This window comes from Plectropomus leopardus, chromosome 6 (genome assembly GCF_026936395.1).
Source record: "Plectropomus leopardus strain MGB_pleo_1.0 chromosome 6, ASM2693639v1, whole genome shotgun sequence".
Taxonomy (NCBI): domain Eukaryota; kingdom Metazoa; phylum Chordata; class Actinopteri; order Perciformes; family Serranidae; genus Plectropomus; species Plectropomus leopardus.
Genome location: NC_142181.1, coordinates 18,996,533 through 19,009,754, shown reverse-complemented (window position 1 = coordinate 19,009,754; position 13,222 = coordinate 18,996,533). Strand labels below are relative to the sequence as shown.

At 39.4% G+C, this 13,222-nt stretch overlaps 1 protein-coding gene across 1 annotated transcript; it reads left to right on the top strand.

Moving 5' to 3' along the window:
• Positions 1-3,482: 3,482 nt before the first annotated feature.
• On the top strand, positions 3,483-12,602 carry hepacama (hepatic and glial cell adhesion molecule a). The gene is made up of 7 exons (XM_042487146.2): positions 3,483-3,711; positions 6,225-6,572; positions 6,892-7,173; positions 9,668-9,758; positions 10,008-10,075; positions 10,216-10,286; positions 11,739-12,602. The coding sequence occupies exons 1-7, from the start codon at positions 3,615-3,617 to the stop codon at positions 12,099-12,101; spliced, it is 1,320 nt and encodes a 439-aa protein (XP_042343080.1). The 5' UTR covers positions 3,483-3,614; the 3' UTR covers positions 12,102-12,602.
• The last annotated feature ends 620 nt before the right edge of the window (positions 12,603-13,222 follow it).

Genomic DNA, 13,222 nt, shown 5'->3' with positions numbered 1-13,222 from the left:
TAAAACATTTCAGCAGCCAAAGCTGCTCCTTTTTGTGTCACTGCAACATAAGCGAGGCTGTTAATTGAACAGAGTAGTTTCCATGAAGCTGAAGCAATGTTTTGTCTCCCGTGTGGCCTCTTGCACAAGGAATCTCATGAATTATTTATAACACAGAACTGTACATTTCTCATTTTACAACTGTCAATTACACAAGACAAATTAATCAGGTTTTCACTTCAAATGATAGCTATTAGGAAGGGCAATTTTAAATAATTAGATTGAATGTGGTAACAGGGCCTGGATGCATTAGGTTATAAAGTGTTTTTATCCTTTCCAGAGCTGCATTGCTATAAACAGCTACACCTGTTGTAATACTTTCTTTGGACCACCTTTATTGCAATAAGGCTGTTTAAATCACAAAAGGCCAACACAATTTTTGGTTCATTTGCCCAGGCAGTCTTGTTCGGTTTATGAGAAACAGACAAGAGCATCTTCAGTCTCCCAGTGCTCCCACTCAATCCACCTACACACATCTGAGCCATACAGCACGCTGCACAAACTCAAACTGCACATGCATTCTCACACAGGAAAAACACAACCCATACTTTAGCATGCAGATCCCACTCAAGTCACTCATTCTCTCTCTCTCTTGTGCACACACACATACACAGGCATTGCTGATTGTGTCACCAGCAGCAGAGATGGAACATGAGTCTTGCTCTCAGTGGTTTTGAAGAGCCAGAGTGCAAAGTGCTTCCTTCTCAGGCTGACATTCCTCCTCCGCCACGCTCGCATAAACATCCTCTACGGGTTTTATCTGGACTGCTTCTCTCTTTTCTCTCACTCAGTCCCAGAGGTGCCATGGCCACGCTCTCCTGTCTCTGTAATGACTGTGGGTGAACAATCAATATTCTGCACACCTACAAACATAGAACAACACCCACTTTGTGCTGTAGATTGAATTCAGAGAGTGAGGGGAAAGACAAGTTTTCAAAAACAACACAAAAAGCAGTTTTAAAACTGTGTTAGTCTTAATAGTTGGTCTTAATAGTTCCTTATGTGAATCATGAGTTTGTAAAGCACATGTCCGCCTTAAACATACCACGATGAAGCAGAGAATAATAGCTCTGTCCCTTTTGCAAATTGAGCTGAACATGGACTATTTTAGGAGTACATCATGTGCAAGATCTGCTTGGTTGGCTTGTGCTTTTTCTCAGACAGCTTGTCAGAGAGAAAAGATCTTTCTGGTCTCCTGGGTGATAATTAGAGATGAATAAGTCAGGACAAACAGCAGGGGGCGCAATTATCTGCTTTCCAGTGGTTATGCCTCCGGCCTCGCCATCTTAGGAGGACAGTATCCTAAATACCAAGTAGGTTACGCAACCTAATGAGAAGCCACAGCTGCATATTAACAACACCTGATTGTTCATTATCTGTCGCACTGTAACAAAAATATAGAAATCACAGTCAGAAGATGTGATATTATGGTGTGATACCGTTATATCTGAGTCACGCAAGATGACATCAGTCTTGTTGTGGAGCGAACTTGATAATGGTTTCTGTCATAACACATACACCCATACTGACTGAGGCAAACAGGCCCTGTCTGTCTGTCTGTGCTCCTGCTCTCTTCCGAGTGGAAAGAGTCTCCCTTGATTTAGAGTGTGTTAGAAGATGAGAGGAAGAGGGGAGGTGCTGCTTTTATGGAGGGCAGAGGTGGAGGGGAGAGGTTCGGCTTTGATGGCCCACTACACAGCAGTCTGAGGCCTGGGAGAGTGGTGGTGAACAGCAGCTGTTCCCACATTCCTGGAGCTTTCTATCAGCTGTGCTTCAGCCTCCTCCTCTGCATAAAACCTCCCTTTGTTGTCAAACAAAATGCACTAAAAAAAACAACTCACTTTTGGAGTGAGAGACTTAAAATGCAACTGACTTATCAATAAAGAAAAGCCTTATTTTCTAAAACACAGAATGATGTATCATATTGGGATTTACATTGTATTATGTCAGATATGATAAAAAGTGACAGTCCAGTTTACAAGAAGTTAGAACAAGATGTCGAGGCAATAAATTATAATTAATTTAAACTTTTTTTCTCTTTTTTTAATCAGTCTAGTTTACAAATGCACACATATCCAGACGATAAAGACTAGTTGCTGGACGAGATCGTGCAACAAACAAATATTAGACTATGCTGTTGTAAATATTTATATTTAGTTACATTCAAAATGACGTTTTGAGCTCCACATTCTTCATCAGACAAAATACAATGCAGAGACACACCTTTAAATACCTACTAGGTCAGGTCAACTGACAGCACCTGATTCACCTGGTCCCAGCTGGCTCTTTCCATGAGTTCATACAGTACTTAGTAAAAGATAAATTATTTTTTTTATCTTAAAAAAGCTAGTGTCTGGGCTGCCTTAAATTTCAAGTTGACATAATGTGAAAAGACTAACATTTTTAAGTTGAAACATAGTTTATTTTTACAGCATACATTCATATTAGATAGAAACATAGATATAAAACAACTTTACATGTGGAATGGATACAATAGTAATACATTTATGATAAAAGATTTACTAAGCAAAATCCATTCACAACACACAAAACTCCATAGGGCACTTCAAAAATGCATTGAATTTAAAAAAAGTTTCTTCTATTATGAGTCTCCCTGTTTTCTTCTTGCAGAACATCTGATGTTTTACTAATACCTTTTGACCCATGTGTTGCACTTTTTTTTTTACATGTATATGAAATTTAGATATCAAATAAAACAGCAAACCTGTCAAAACATGGCCCACATCGTTACTTGCAGCATTGCCTTCAGGTCACTGCCTTAATACAGCTTTATCACCACCTAGAGGACAAAGTCGGTGCATTTATTTGTACATTTATTTGTTGCTCTTACAATTGTGTAGCTCTCACCTCTAGGTATGGTACCATGGATCATATATCATGCTAGAGCAACTAGCAGCAAAATGCTGAACTTGTGTGTGGGTCGTCAGCCTGGTTACTTGCCAAGTGACAAATCATGAGTTTATTGTGAGGCTCCAGTGCAGAGAGTTTGCACAATGTGACAAAAAGTGGGCCAAAGAGGGGGGTGTTTGTTTTTTCAAACTCAGACATTTCTGAGCTTTAAGTGGGCTCCTCTTAGAGCTGAAGTTGCTCTTTACAGAAGGAATTCTTGAAAAGTAGCTGAACTTGAAATTGAATTCAACTCCCTAAAGGTTTTTTCAGAGTGTGTGGAGAAAGGTTGCACTTTTTTAAAAACAAACTTTTTAAAAAAAAAATAACAGACACATACATTAAGGTAAATAACTGTCCAAAAATACAGACACTATTTTCTTTGAGATCCTTTATGAAAGGGCAATGTGGAGTGGAAGAGAGGAGCTCATCTGTGTCACACAAGCACACACACATACACACACACACACACACACACATATACACACACAGTTGGCTGTTGTTGGCCGTGACTGGGGTGCTGTGAGGAGAGTAGGGCTCAGTGTGATCAGGCAGAGGCCAGTGTTGCAGGCAGGCAGGCAGTGGTGAGTGTGTTGAGCTGCAGAGACGTGCCCAGGGTGGTTAACCATGCTCACTAAGTGGGAGAAAGACTCTGCCCAGGACACAAGATGAAGGTGGAGAGGAAGACCTCCTCTACAGGCGACAGTTTTACTGACATTCCTCCGCTACTGACGCTGTTTGGCCTCCTCCTCCTTCTCTTCACAGGTAAGATCAAACATTTGTCAGACTATCCAGAGTTTTGAAGATGAAGAAGCTCCCGGAGACTGGGCTCAGATGATAAATTAGTTGATTTGACTGTTAATTACAAAGCAAAGAATACCCTGACTCGGCCCATTATTACTAATTATCACTTCAATTAACATCTTTTTAAAATTATCTTATTTTCCAGTCTTGGGAATACTATTTGTGTTACCTAAATACCAGATCAAATTCTTGCTTCTTTTGAGTTAATCCAGGTTAAGTAAGTCGCTGATGTTTCCTCTTATCCTTGTGCTCCTCAAACTGGCGGTACAATGGATTTGTTCACGGCTGGTGCTCTCTATTGGGCCCCCATCCAAAGCTCAAAGGAGCCTCGAGTGTCCTTTGTAGATGTGTAAGAAGGGGATGTGTAGGTTAAGTGTGATGATATCATGTTTTGTGCAGAGCTGGTGAAAATGACATGGCCTGCTTTTCATTTGGGGCGTGGGAAGCTTTAGATGAGTTCATTTGAGGGATAAAACGTGAAAAGTTTAGTATGTGGTGTGATTTTGGTTTAAAAATGTGTGGTTTCATGACCGTACCATGGGCCCAGTTTACCCAACCAGGCCAGTTTTGGTAGAATCACTGGATCCTGTGTCTATCTCCAACTTCACCAGTGACAAAGACTTTCTCTCACTTTCTCTCCCTCTCTAACACTCTCTCACTCTTTTCAACGGAGGAAACTACTTCCAACAATCATGCCCTTTGTCTTATCGCCTTGGCAACCCCTGTCAGGCGCACCAAATGGTTACCACGGCAATGAGGCGATGCCCTGCTAACTGCCTCACTGCAGAGAAAAGTGAACACTGCTCTCTCTGCTCCCTCTCTCTTGGTTGATCTTTCCATCACTGAGGCCCTGTAACAGTAGGATGCCCCTCACAGGCCCACAGCCAATGTTTAGACCTCCATGTGTCCACACACAGCTGAGTTATAGGAACCTCCACTGTGAACATAATAGCTTTGCTGTGTTTGGTTTCCAAGACAGGGCTCTTCTATAAAGAATGAAATGTGGTGCACACTGCAGTACCTTATCCTTGCATCCCTGTGGGAGATGGGAGATAATTGGGGAACACAAATCAAAATTAGTGTATTACTTGTTCACCATGAGGGGGTCAGTTCCTGAGGGGAGTGTCTGAGCAACAGATTAGTGAAAAGCAACGTGTGTGCATATAAGATTTTTTCGTATGGGTAGCATACAGTAAGCCTCTACAGTGCAAGTATTTATATGAAATTGGGCCCCAGTGTGCAGCCTTTTTTTCTTTCCCCCATGTGATGTTTAAGACCTTCTTGCATCTTAGCATTGTGTTGTTAGTGTGATGGTTGTGTCAAAGAAAATACCAGTGAAGTAAATAAGCAATTAACAATAAATAAATCTGACTTGTTGTGGACGCACCAACATGTAAGATGAAAATATTGATAGGGTGTTCAAACTCTAACAACATATCAAATTTGTGGGCTTGTTGTTTAGTAAGTTTTGCAGATAAAACCAATGGTGGAAATAAGCCATTTAGCATGTGTATTTATATTTTTCTAATGGATAAAGTTGTGTATTTATCTTATGTGTAGACTAACATTTTCACCACCAGATGGCAGTGTGTGTGGAGTGTATAAGGTAACATGAGTAACAGGTGATGTCAATCAGGTGTTTTAAGGTCACGGTGGAGGATGAAGTCATTTCTTGGTGTAAGAGTAAACTGAACAGCAGAGCATAAACAGCAAGGTTAATCTGGATCACTTCACGCTGACATTTGCATCATCAAGTCACAACAGTGTAAGTGTACTGGTGAATTGTGGCATGTGTATTGCAACATGTGAAATATGGTTGAAGTTGTGATGTATGTATTGTGGTATATGCAGTGGAATGTGACTAAATACATTTACTCAAGTACTACAGCCTTCTTAAATATTTAAATTTGAGGTACTTGTACTTTACTTGAGCATTTTCATTTCATGCTTCCTTTTTTTAAAAAAAAACTGGGGGTCTATATGTAAAAGCACAACACGGCTGGTGTTGAAACTAAGCAAAAGCTATACACTCTTGGTGCAATACATCAGAACAGAAAATGAACATAAAATCAAATAAAGGTAATGCAAGGTACACATTTTTTGTTGATGCCTGCAACAGAGGTGGAAAAAATGAAAATATTTAAGTAAAATGAAAAAACGCCAACCTTAATATTATATTCTCCATAGAGGTTTTTTGTTATTGTGCAGCATCATTGTATCACCCTTTGCTATGTTTGTCCTTTCAGTAATAGTTATAATTAGCATAGTAGTAATTAGTGTGTTTTGCAAGAGTCCTCTATTATTTCACTCTGTGTGAGTAGCTGATTCCTCTCATCTCTGCTTGCTGGCAGATTATCAAAAGCTGCACAGTCTTTAGTTTACCCTGTCCCCAAACAACCCTTAGTGTCCATGTATTCCTCTCTCTCTGCTTTTCAGTTCAAGATTTTAATACCAACTCTTTGCCTTTTTTCCAGGTGAGGTGTCAGGGGTGAATGTGACCAGCCAAACCCAAGTGGTGAGGGGCACGGTGGGCAGAGAGGCCCTTTTGTCGGTCAGCTACTCAAGCAGCAGCTCCGACAAGCCTGTGATTAAGTGGCAGCTGAAGAGGGACAAAGAGAAGCCGATTACTGTTGTGCAGTCCATAGGAACAGACATCATAGGGAACCTGAGGCCGGAGTACCGTAACCGTATCCTGGTGTTTGAGAATGGGTCACTGCTGCTTCACAACCTGCAGCTGTCAGATGAGGGGGCGTACGAAGTCGAGATCTCCATCACAGATGACACCTTCACTGGAGAGCACTACATTGAGCTCACTGTGGACGGTATGCAGAATTATCTTTCTTTTGAACAGCTGGGTTCTGTTTTAAAATATATGAGCATACAGGACACTGAAGAGGAGTTATGAGCTAAACGAAAATCAATAAAAGTTGAAAAAACATAATGCTACCCTGGAGCAATTGTAATACTGAAAGTAAGTTATTCAGATCACGATACAGAGTGATTCACAGTGTTGGTGGTGTTCTTTCTAAGACACTAAATAGGATTTCACTTATCTTGCATAACTAAAGGTCAATCATCCTTTCATATCTTAAAATATTTAGTCTCAAGAACCGCATGTCTTTGTCCTGTCACCCTCCTCAGTCCCCGTGTCCAGACCTTACATCCAGATGATGGCTTCGTCTGTCCTGGAGTACAGCGAGCACTTTAACCTCCACTGTTCCCACGATAACGGCACAAAGCCCATCTACGGTTGGCTGAAGGGAGGCAAGGTGCTGAACAATGACACACGTCTGCTGCTTTCACATGACCAAAAGGTGCTGACCATCTCACGAGTTGTGATGTCAGATGATGACATTTACGCCTGCACGGTGGAGAACCCCATCAGCAGCATGAAGAGCATGCCTGTCAGGCTCACTGTCTACAGTAGGTGGCATGTTACACCGGTAGGATCTCAAGTCATACACGTTTACATTAAGGATGAAGAAATGATGGTATAGTAATATCAGATGGGTTTCTGGCAGTGGTGGAAAAATATTCAGGCCCCCTGCTTAGGTTTAAGTAGAACATGCTTCACTGCAAATTAAAGTTCTGCATTCAAAGTGTCAAATGTAAGAAAGTCCAGAGAGGCAAATGAGAAAAAAAATAATAATCTGGTGATCTAACTGTTTTCTCTTCTCTGTTTATGGCTTAAGAACAGGTATAAAGACGTTTTGCCAGGATGATCTTTTTCAGTCCTTTATTTAAGTTATTTATTTAATTATGTGTGAAAACAGGAGGAAAAAACTTTCAGTGGGTCATTTCTTCTTTTTGTTGTCAGGAGAAAGCTTGATATTTTATTAAGGGTCATCTGTGTAGTTTGTATGGGTAACACTAACAGCCAATTAGCACCAATTAAAATACATTTCTAGCCAAAAAGAGACATGCATAAAATTAACTGGAAGAAAACATGGACACTTCTAGTCCTACTTAGAACATGGTGGTCATAGACTATATAAATAATGGACAAAGATACCATGAGGTCACACATTGGTTTGTGGACTGCCATTTAGAAGCCTCAAGTTCGGCATTTCAGCCATCACTACTTGGTTTTTTGGAGCCAGAAGTGACCATATTGGGACAAGTGGCTGGCGCTGTGGAGGAGCAATGGCTGGATCTGGCACATAAACAGTGGCAGAGACTTGCAGAATATCTCAAGTGACACTGCCCCTAAATATGCATAAATGTCAGCCTTAGAAAAATGTCAACAGTGAGTTATAAAAAAATCCCCCTGTACAGTTGTCATGAATGTTGAAATTAGCTATAGATACCAAAATAGTTAAAAAAAAAAAAAAAAAGAAACGTTTATTTCTGCTGTAAATTTGTGCATTTTAACATGAGGTTTATGGGAATTTACTCCGTTTTGGAGCCAGCCTCAAGTTGCATTTGATGAACTTTAGTTGTTGGCACTTGCACATTGGTAGTGGTGCACTTCAGCCTCCTGTAGCCAAAATGTGTATTTCATCACACTTTAAAATATGATCCTGATTAAAAGGAAAAAGAAAGCCGATTTTTCACCTGTTTTCACAGATGAAAAAAATAAGGAACTTGTGAGATTATCCTGGCAAAACCTTTTTTTACAACAATTTAGCTCAGAATTAAAAAATGGATCAACAAAATTTGCTTTTCTCACTTGACTTTCAAGGCATCCGAACATTTGAGATTCAGAAAGATTTTGTGTCAGTGTTATTTTGTTTAAAATCATTACATTGTATTATTGATATTTATGTAAAAATATTGCAAGCAACATTTAATGTTGTTGCTGGTCGAGGTGCATTTAATGTCAACTATTTTAAATATTGTTGGGAAGTTCAATGTACAGTATAAAATGCATAATAGTTAATGAGATGATATAATAAGTTTGCGTGGGAAACCTTTTATCTGCAAACTAACTTCTGACTAAAGCAGTCAGATAAATGAAGTGGAGTCAAACGCACAATATTTCCCCCTGAAATCTTGTAAAGTAGAATATAGAAATAAGTTAAGTACAAGTACCTCAAAGTTGTACTTAAAAAGCACAGTACCTGAGTAAATGTACTTTATTACATTCTGACACTGGTTTCTAGGTTGAATAAACAACAACTAGTATGAGATAATTATGGGAACTGTAAATATTTCAGCTCATTGTTCGAACCATCCATTTTCAGTAGCTATCAGGAGCAATTATCATCTCCTGCTGACCCATACACATGCATGCCTGTCTCTCTAACAATGTTGTTTACAACAAGTGCAAATCCAGGCTGTAAGCACAGCAGAGTTGGCTCAGAGCGACTGTTACTGGGCGCCAGTATAGAGGGAGAGGCTCTCTACTCCAATGAATGGACAGTTATTTATGAGAAGGGAGCAGAAAAGGACGGCAGGTGGGGAGGGAGGACGTTTTGCCTCAGTGGACCTCAGAAATCCTGACTTCATTATTGCTGCACTATGATGTGTTGCATGAAGAGATAGCTACAGGCCCTTAAACCGCTCTCTATTCCCTCTGCGTGCACAGCAGTACAGCATGAAGTCTCAAAGTGACTAGCCTAATGTGCTACTTCACTGCACCTTATTCATGCCAGCACACTCAAAAGCCTTGGCAAGCAATGTGGAAAAAAAGGAAGAAGAAATATCCTGCATGCTCCATATCCTGGCCAAGATTAAAGTTTGAAAGATTCCAAATTAACACATTTATTTCACAACTTAAACTACTACTGCAAACTTTATTTCCACTGTTAAAGAGAAAAATCGATTCTAGCTTTGAATTTATATGCAAACAAAGGTACAAATCAGTAGTTAGAGGGAAATTAGATCGCAATGCCATTACTGACACAAACTTCTCGATCTTTCTTTCTTCCTTGCTTCTTTCTGTCCTTTTCTTTCTCTGTGTATCACTCTGGTTTAGGACGGAGCTCGCTATACATCATCCTGTCCACCGGGGGCATATTCCTCCTCATCACCCTGGTGACAGTGTGTGCCTGTTGGAAACCCTCCAAGTGAGAGCCACTCTTTCTTTTCTGCCCTTTTTTCCCTCTTCTCTCTCTTTCTCTCCCACTCTCTTTTTTCCTCTTTCTCTCTCATTGGCTTTGATATTGCACTTGAGGATGTGACTAGAATCTCAATTAGCTCAACAGTGTTGCTAATCTCTAAACATTGGGTGGAAAAGTAATGGAAACAGTGACCTTTTAGTTTATGTGATTTTACCATTGAGCAGCAAAGTTTTGTTTTTGTTTATCTTTCTGTAGAAAGAAGCATCGACCGGTCCCCCAAAGAGCTCCCATCTATGTGGAGCAGAGTGAAAATGGCCATGATGGTAAGCAACAGTGAAAGTTGATTATCTTTTAATGTGTACAACACTTTTTTTTAAAATTAAACTCCAATTACCTTTAAATTGTATGATAGACAGTTTATTAATCAACAGAACGTCAATCAATAAATATATTTGTTTTGCAGTTGATGTTGTTCCCAAACCAACTACACTTGGTCGAAGGAGTCCCATGCCTCTGTATGTTCTCAATGAAGATGTAAGTCATTTTTTTTCAATATTAATCTTTCAACTCTATATGAGACACTGACAGCTTTCCAATAAAACATAGTGTACAGCAGCTCTAAAACCTTAGTGGATCACAAATGTTTGCAAATACGTTTGTGCAACCTATTCAATGGCTGTCAAAAAATTTAATTCCAGAAATGTCAAACTGCTAGTGTTTTTTTTTGGCGGGGGGTTGGATTGAGCGACAGACCAGCATTGCCATCCACAGAGCACCAGTTGTTTTTTTGTTTGTTTGTTTGTTTGTCTTTTTGTTTTTTATTAAACGAGAACTTCACCCACAAAATGATCATTTGTTTATCAATTATTCACCCCACATTACCGTAGGTTTATAAACTACACATGCCTCCTTGGTGAACGAAGATGAATTGAATTCATTTGAGGCTGCATTTAACAACAGCAAAACTATATCAAACATCTGTTGACAAATTCAAGTAGTTTATGCAGGATGAGTGCAGTCATTTATCCAGTGGAGTGCTTCCCAAACCAACATGGTCTCACTCCCAACTTGGTAAATACCAATGCTTGTCAGTGGCCGTCTGCGTCTGATATTGAAGCACTGAGGCACCCTTCAGCAGTGAATGAGACACAGCGGGATTTTTTTTTAAGCTCCGGGCAACTACCATGGTATACAGAGCAAGAAAGTCCATATAGGGAGGATGGATCAAAGAAACTCTGGACTTTACACCCTGGAGACTACTGTTTATTTCCAGTGTGGAACCAAAAGTAAGTTGAGTCATTTTATTACAATGTGGTGTGCTAGTATGTGCAGTATACTAGGCAACAAGTGTACATCATGTTACATTAAATTTTGTTGGCAATAAACTTATTAGTTTTAAGCCACACCATGCATTGTTTCTAAATATAATAATGCACTTTCATTGCATAGTCCTAACCATGGACTTTAATTGCCTAAACCTTAAGATGTTAACATAAAACAAAGTGTTTTGACCATCATTTTCAGTGTAGTTTGAATAGAGACTGCCTGCACTTAACAATTTAACAAAATGGAAGTTTATTTTGAAAAGACAACTCATGTAGCAAGTGTAAATTGAGACACCGTGCCTAAGCATCCAAAACTGCAACAGGGCAGGTTCCTAGAGCATCATATTTTGACACACGGGGCCACTGACTAAGCCTTAGTATTTTAAATGGATAGAGAAAGTTCAGAGAGAGAATGTGTTACACAAACACGTTGTGTTTGTGAAGTACTGAACACATGACTGGATAAATGAGACTTGGATTGTACTGCAGAGAGTTTGTAAATGATGTTTTGATTTATTTTGGCTGTTGTTAAATGCAGTCACCTATGACTTCAATTCATCAAGAATTTTCTCAGTTTTTGGGTTCCTCTTTCACTGGAGATATGTGAGAAAACACCACAGCTGCTGATGATTGTAACACATGTATCTTCATCTTGTTTCAGGAGACTCTGGAGCGTTTAGAAGAATGTTCTGGCAACGCTGCCATCCAATCAGAAATGAATATCCCTGCCACCTATGCTCCCGTCCTTCCCCCCTCCTCTAATAGAACTGAGCGGCCCATCTGGTCTACCCCACGCAGATACCCCCGCAGCCCCTCTCCTCTAGCACAGCCACTTCCCCAACCCCTTCCAGGTCCTCCCCTGCGCCCTCTCCGCTCACCTGCTCACTCCCCAGGTTCATCTCCACGCAGTTTCAGCCCGATAAGAAAAGTCCGTCCACCAGTAGGCATCCCTACCAGCCACCTGCCTGTAGAGGCGGAGTGTCCAGAGCCCTGTGATCAAACTCACTGTCCATCACAGCAGTGACACCTGCTCGGGGTTACGTTTTCATGTTGTAATTTGTCAAGTACACGTGTAGTTAGTTGCATCCTGCCATAAGGAGAATGGAGTCGATGCACTAGGATAAGAAACGAGTTCACCTTCAGCTAACTCTTTGTCTCCATATGCCATTATTTATCATCTATTTCTTTACAGCTATGCACAATTTTTCTATAATCTTTTGATGACATTGTCATTATGAAAATTTATATTCTGTCCACCAGCGTGTAGTATATCGTGTATATGATGCTGAGACAGTAAAGAATTTCCAGCTCTGGTATATATTTTCTTTCTGGATGAATTATGAATTTTCCTGGGAGCTTTGATAAGTACCTGTACATATGTAAGTTAATAGCTCTGAGTCAGGTGTTTATTTTTTCTTTTCTTTTCTTTTTCGGTTTGTTTGATTCAAACAGTTAAACCACAAAGTGTATTCTTATTCACCATTAGGTCAACCTATAACCTAAGGTAATAAATTCAGTTCAAATAGTTTGCAGTTTGTCATCAGTTTTGGAAAATTCTCCTTTAAACTTTGGAGTGTAAAATTTTATACATTTTCAAGATATTACAGGTAAGAGGGTTTGTTTTTTTCATATAGAGATCACCATGACACTTCCTCAGCTGATTACTCACATAAAGACAATTATTTTTATGAGGTTCTTTGAAATTTTATGTTTAAATATGAGGAATTGTCTACAGACATGCACTGATTGCATACATTTCCAGAAAAAAAATCTGAATATTAGATGAAGCCAGGATTACATTTCTATTTTTTTTTTTTTTGTTGACACATTGGAGTCAAGTTTTTACAGAAGGACTTTTTGATATCTCTTATCGTTCCATTAAAATAGAAAATACTGCCAACAACTATAATAAATAAATGAATAAATACATTTTGCCATGTCTTCAGGAATAAAATGTCATATCAGTCAGGCTAAGAAAAATATATGAACAGATCTCCTCTGTAAGACGCTTTAGTCGTTTTTATGTTACATATTTTTCTGGAATGTTATGTATGAATAAACAAATAGAGGCATTATCTCATTAAATACATAAGCTTTTTGCCTACATTTCCAGAACTGAAATCTGAACTAAACAAACACCTAAAT

Bases quoted from the DNA above. Each gene is read 5' to 3' on its own strand.
- hepacama (XM_042487146.2), top strand. From the start codon at position 3,615: ATGAAGGTGGAGAGGAAGACCTCCTCTACAGGCGACAGTTTTACTGAC. The intron at 6,573-6,891 runs GTATGCAGAATT...CACCCTCCTCAG, and splicing joins CATTGAGCTCACTGTGGACG to TCCCCGTGTCCAGACCTTAC. The intron at 9,759-10,007 runs GTGAGAGCCACT...ATCTTTCTGTAG, and splicing joins GCCTGTTGGAAACCCTCCAA to AAAGAAGCATCGACCGGTCC.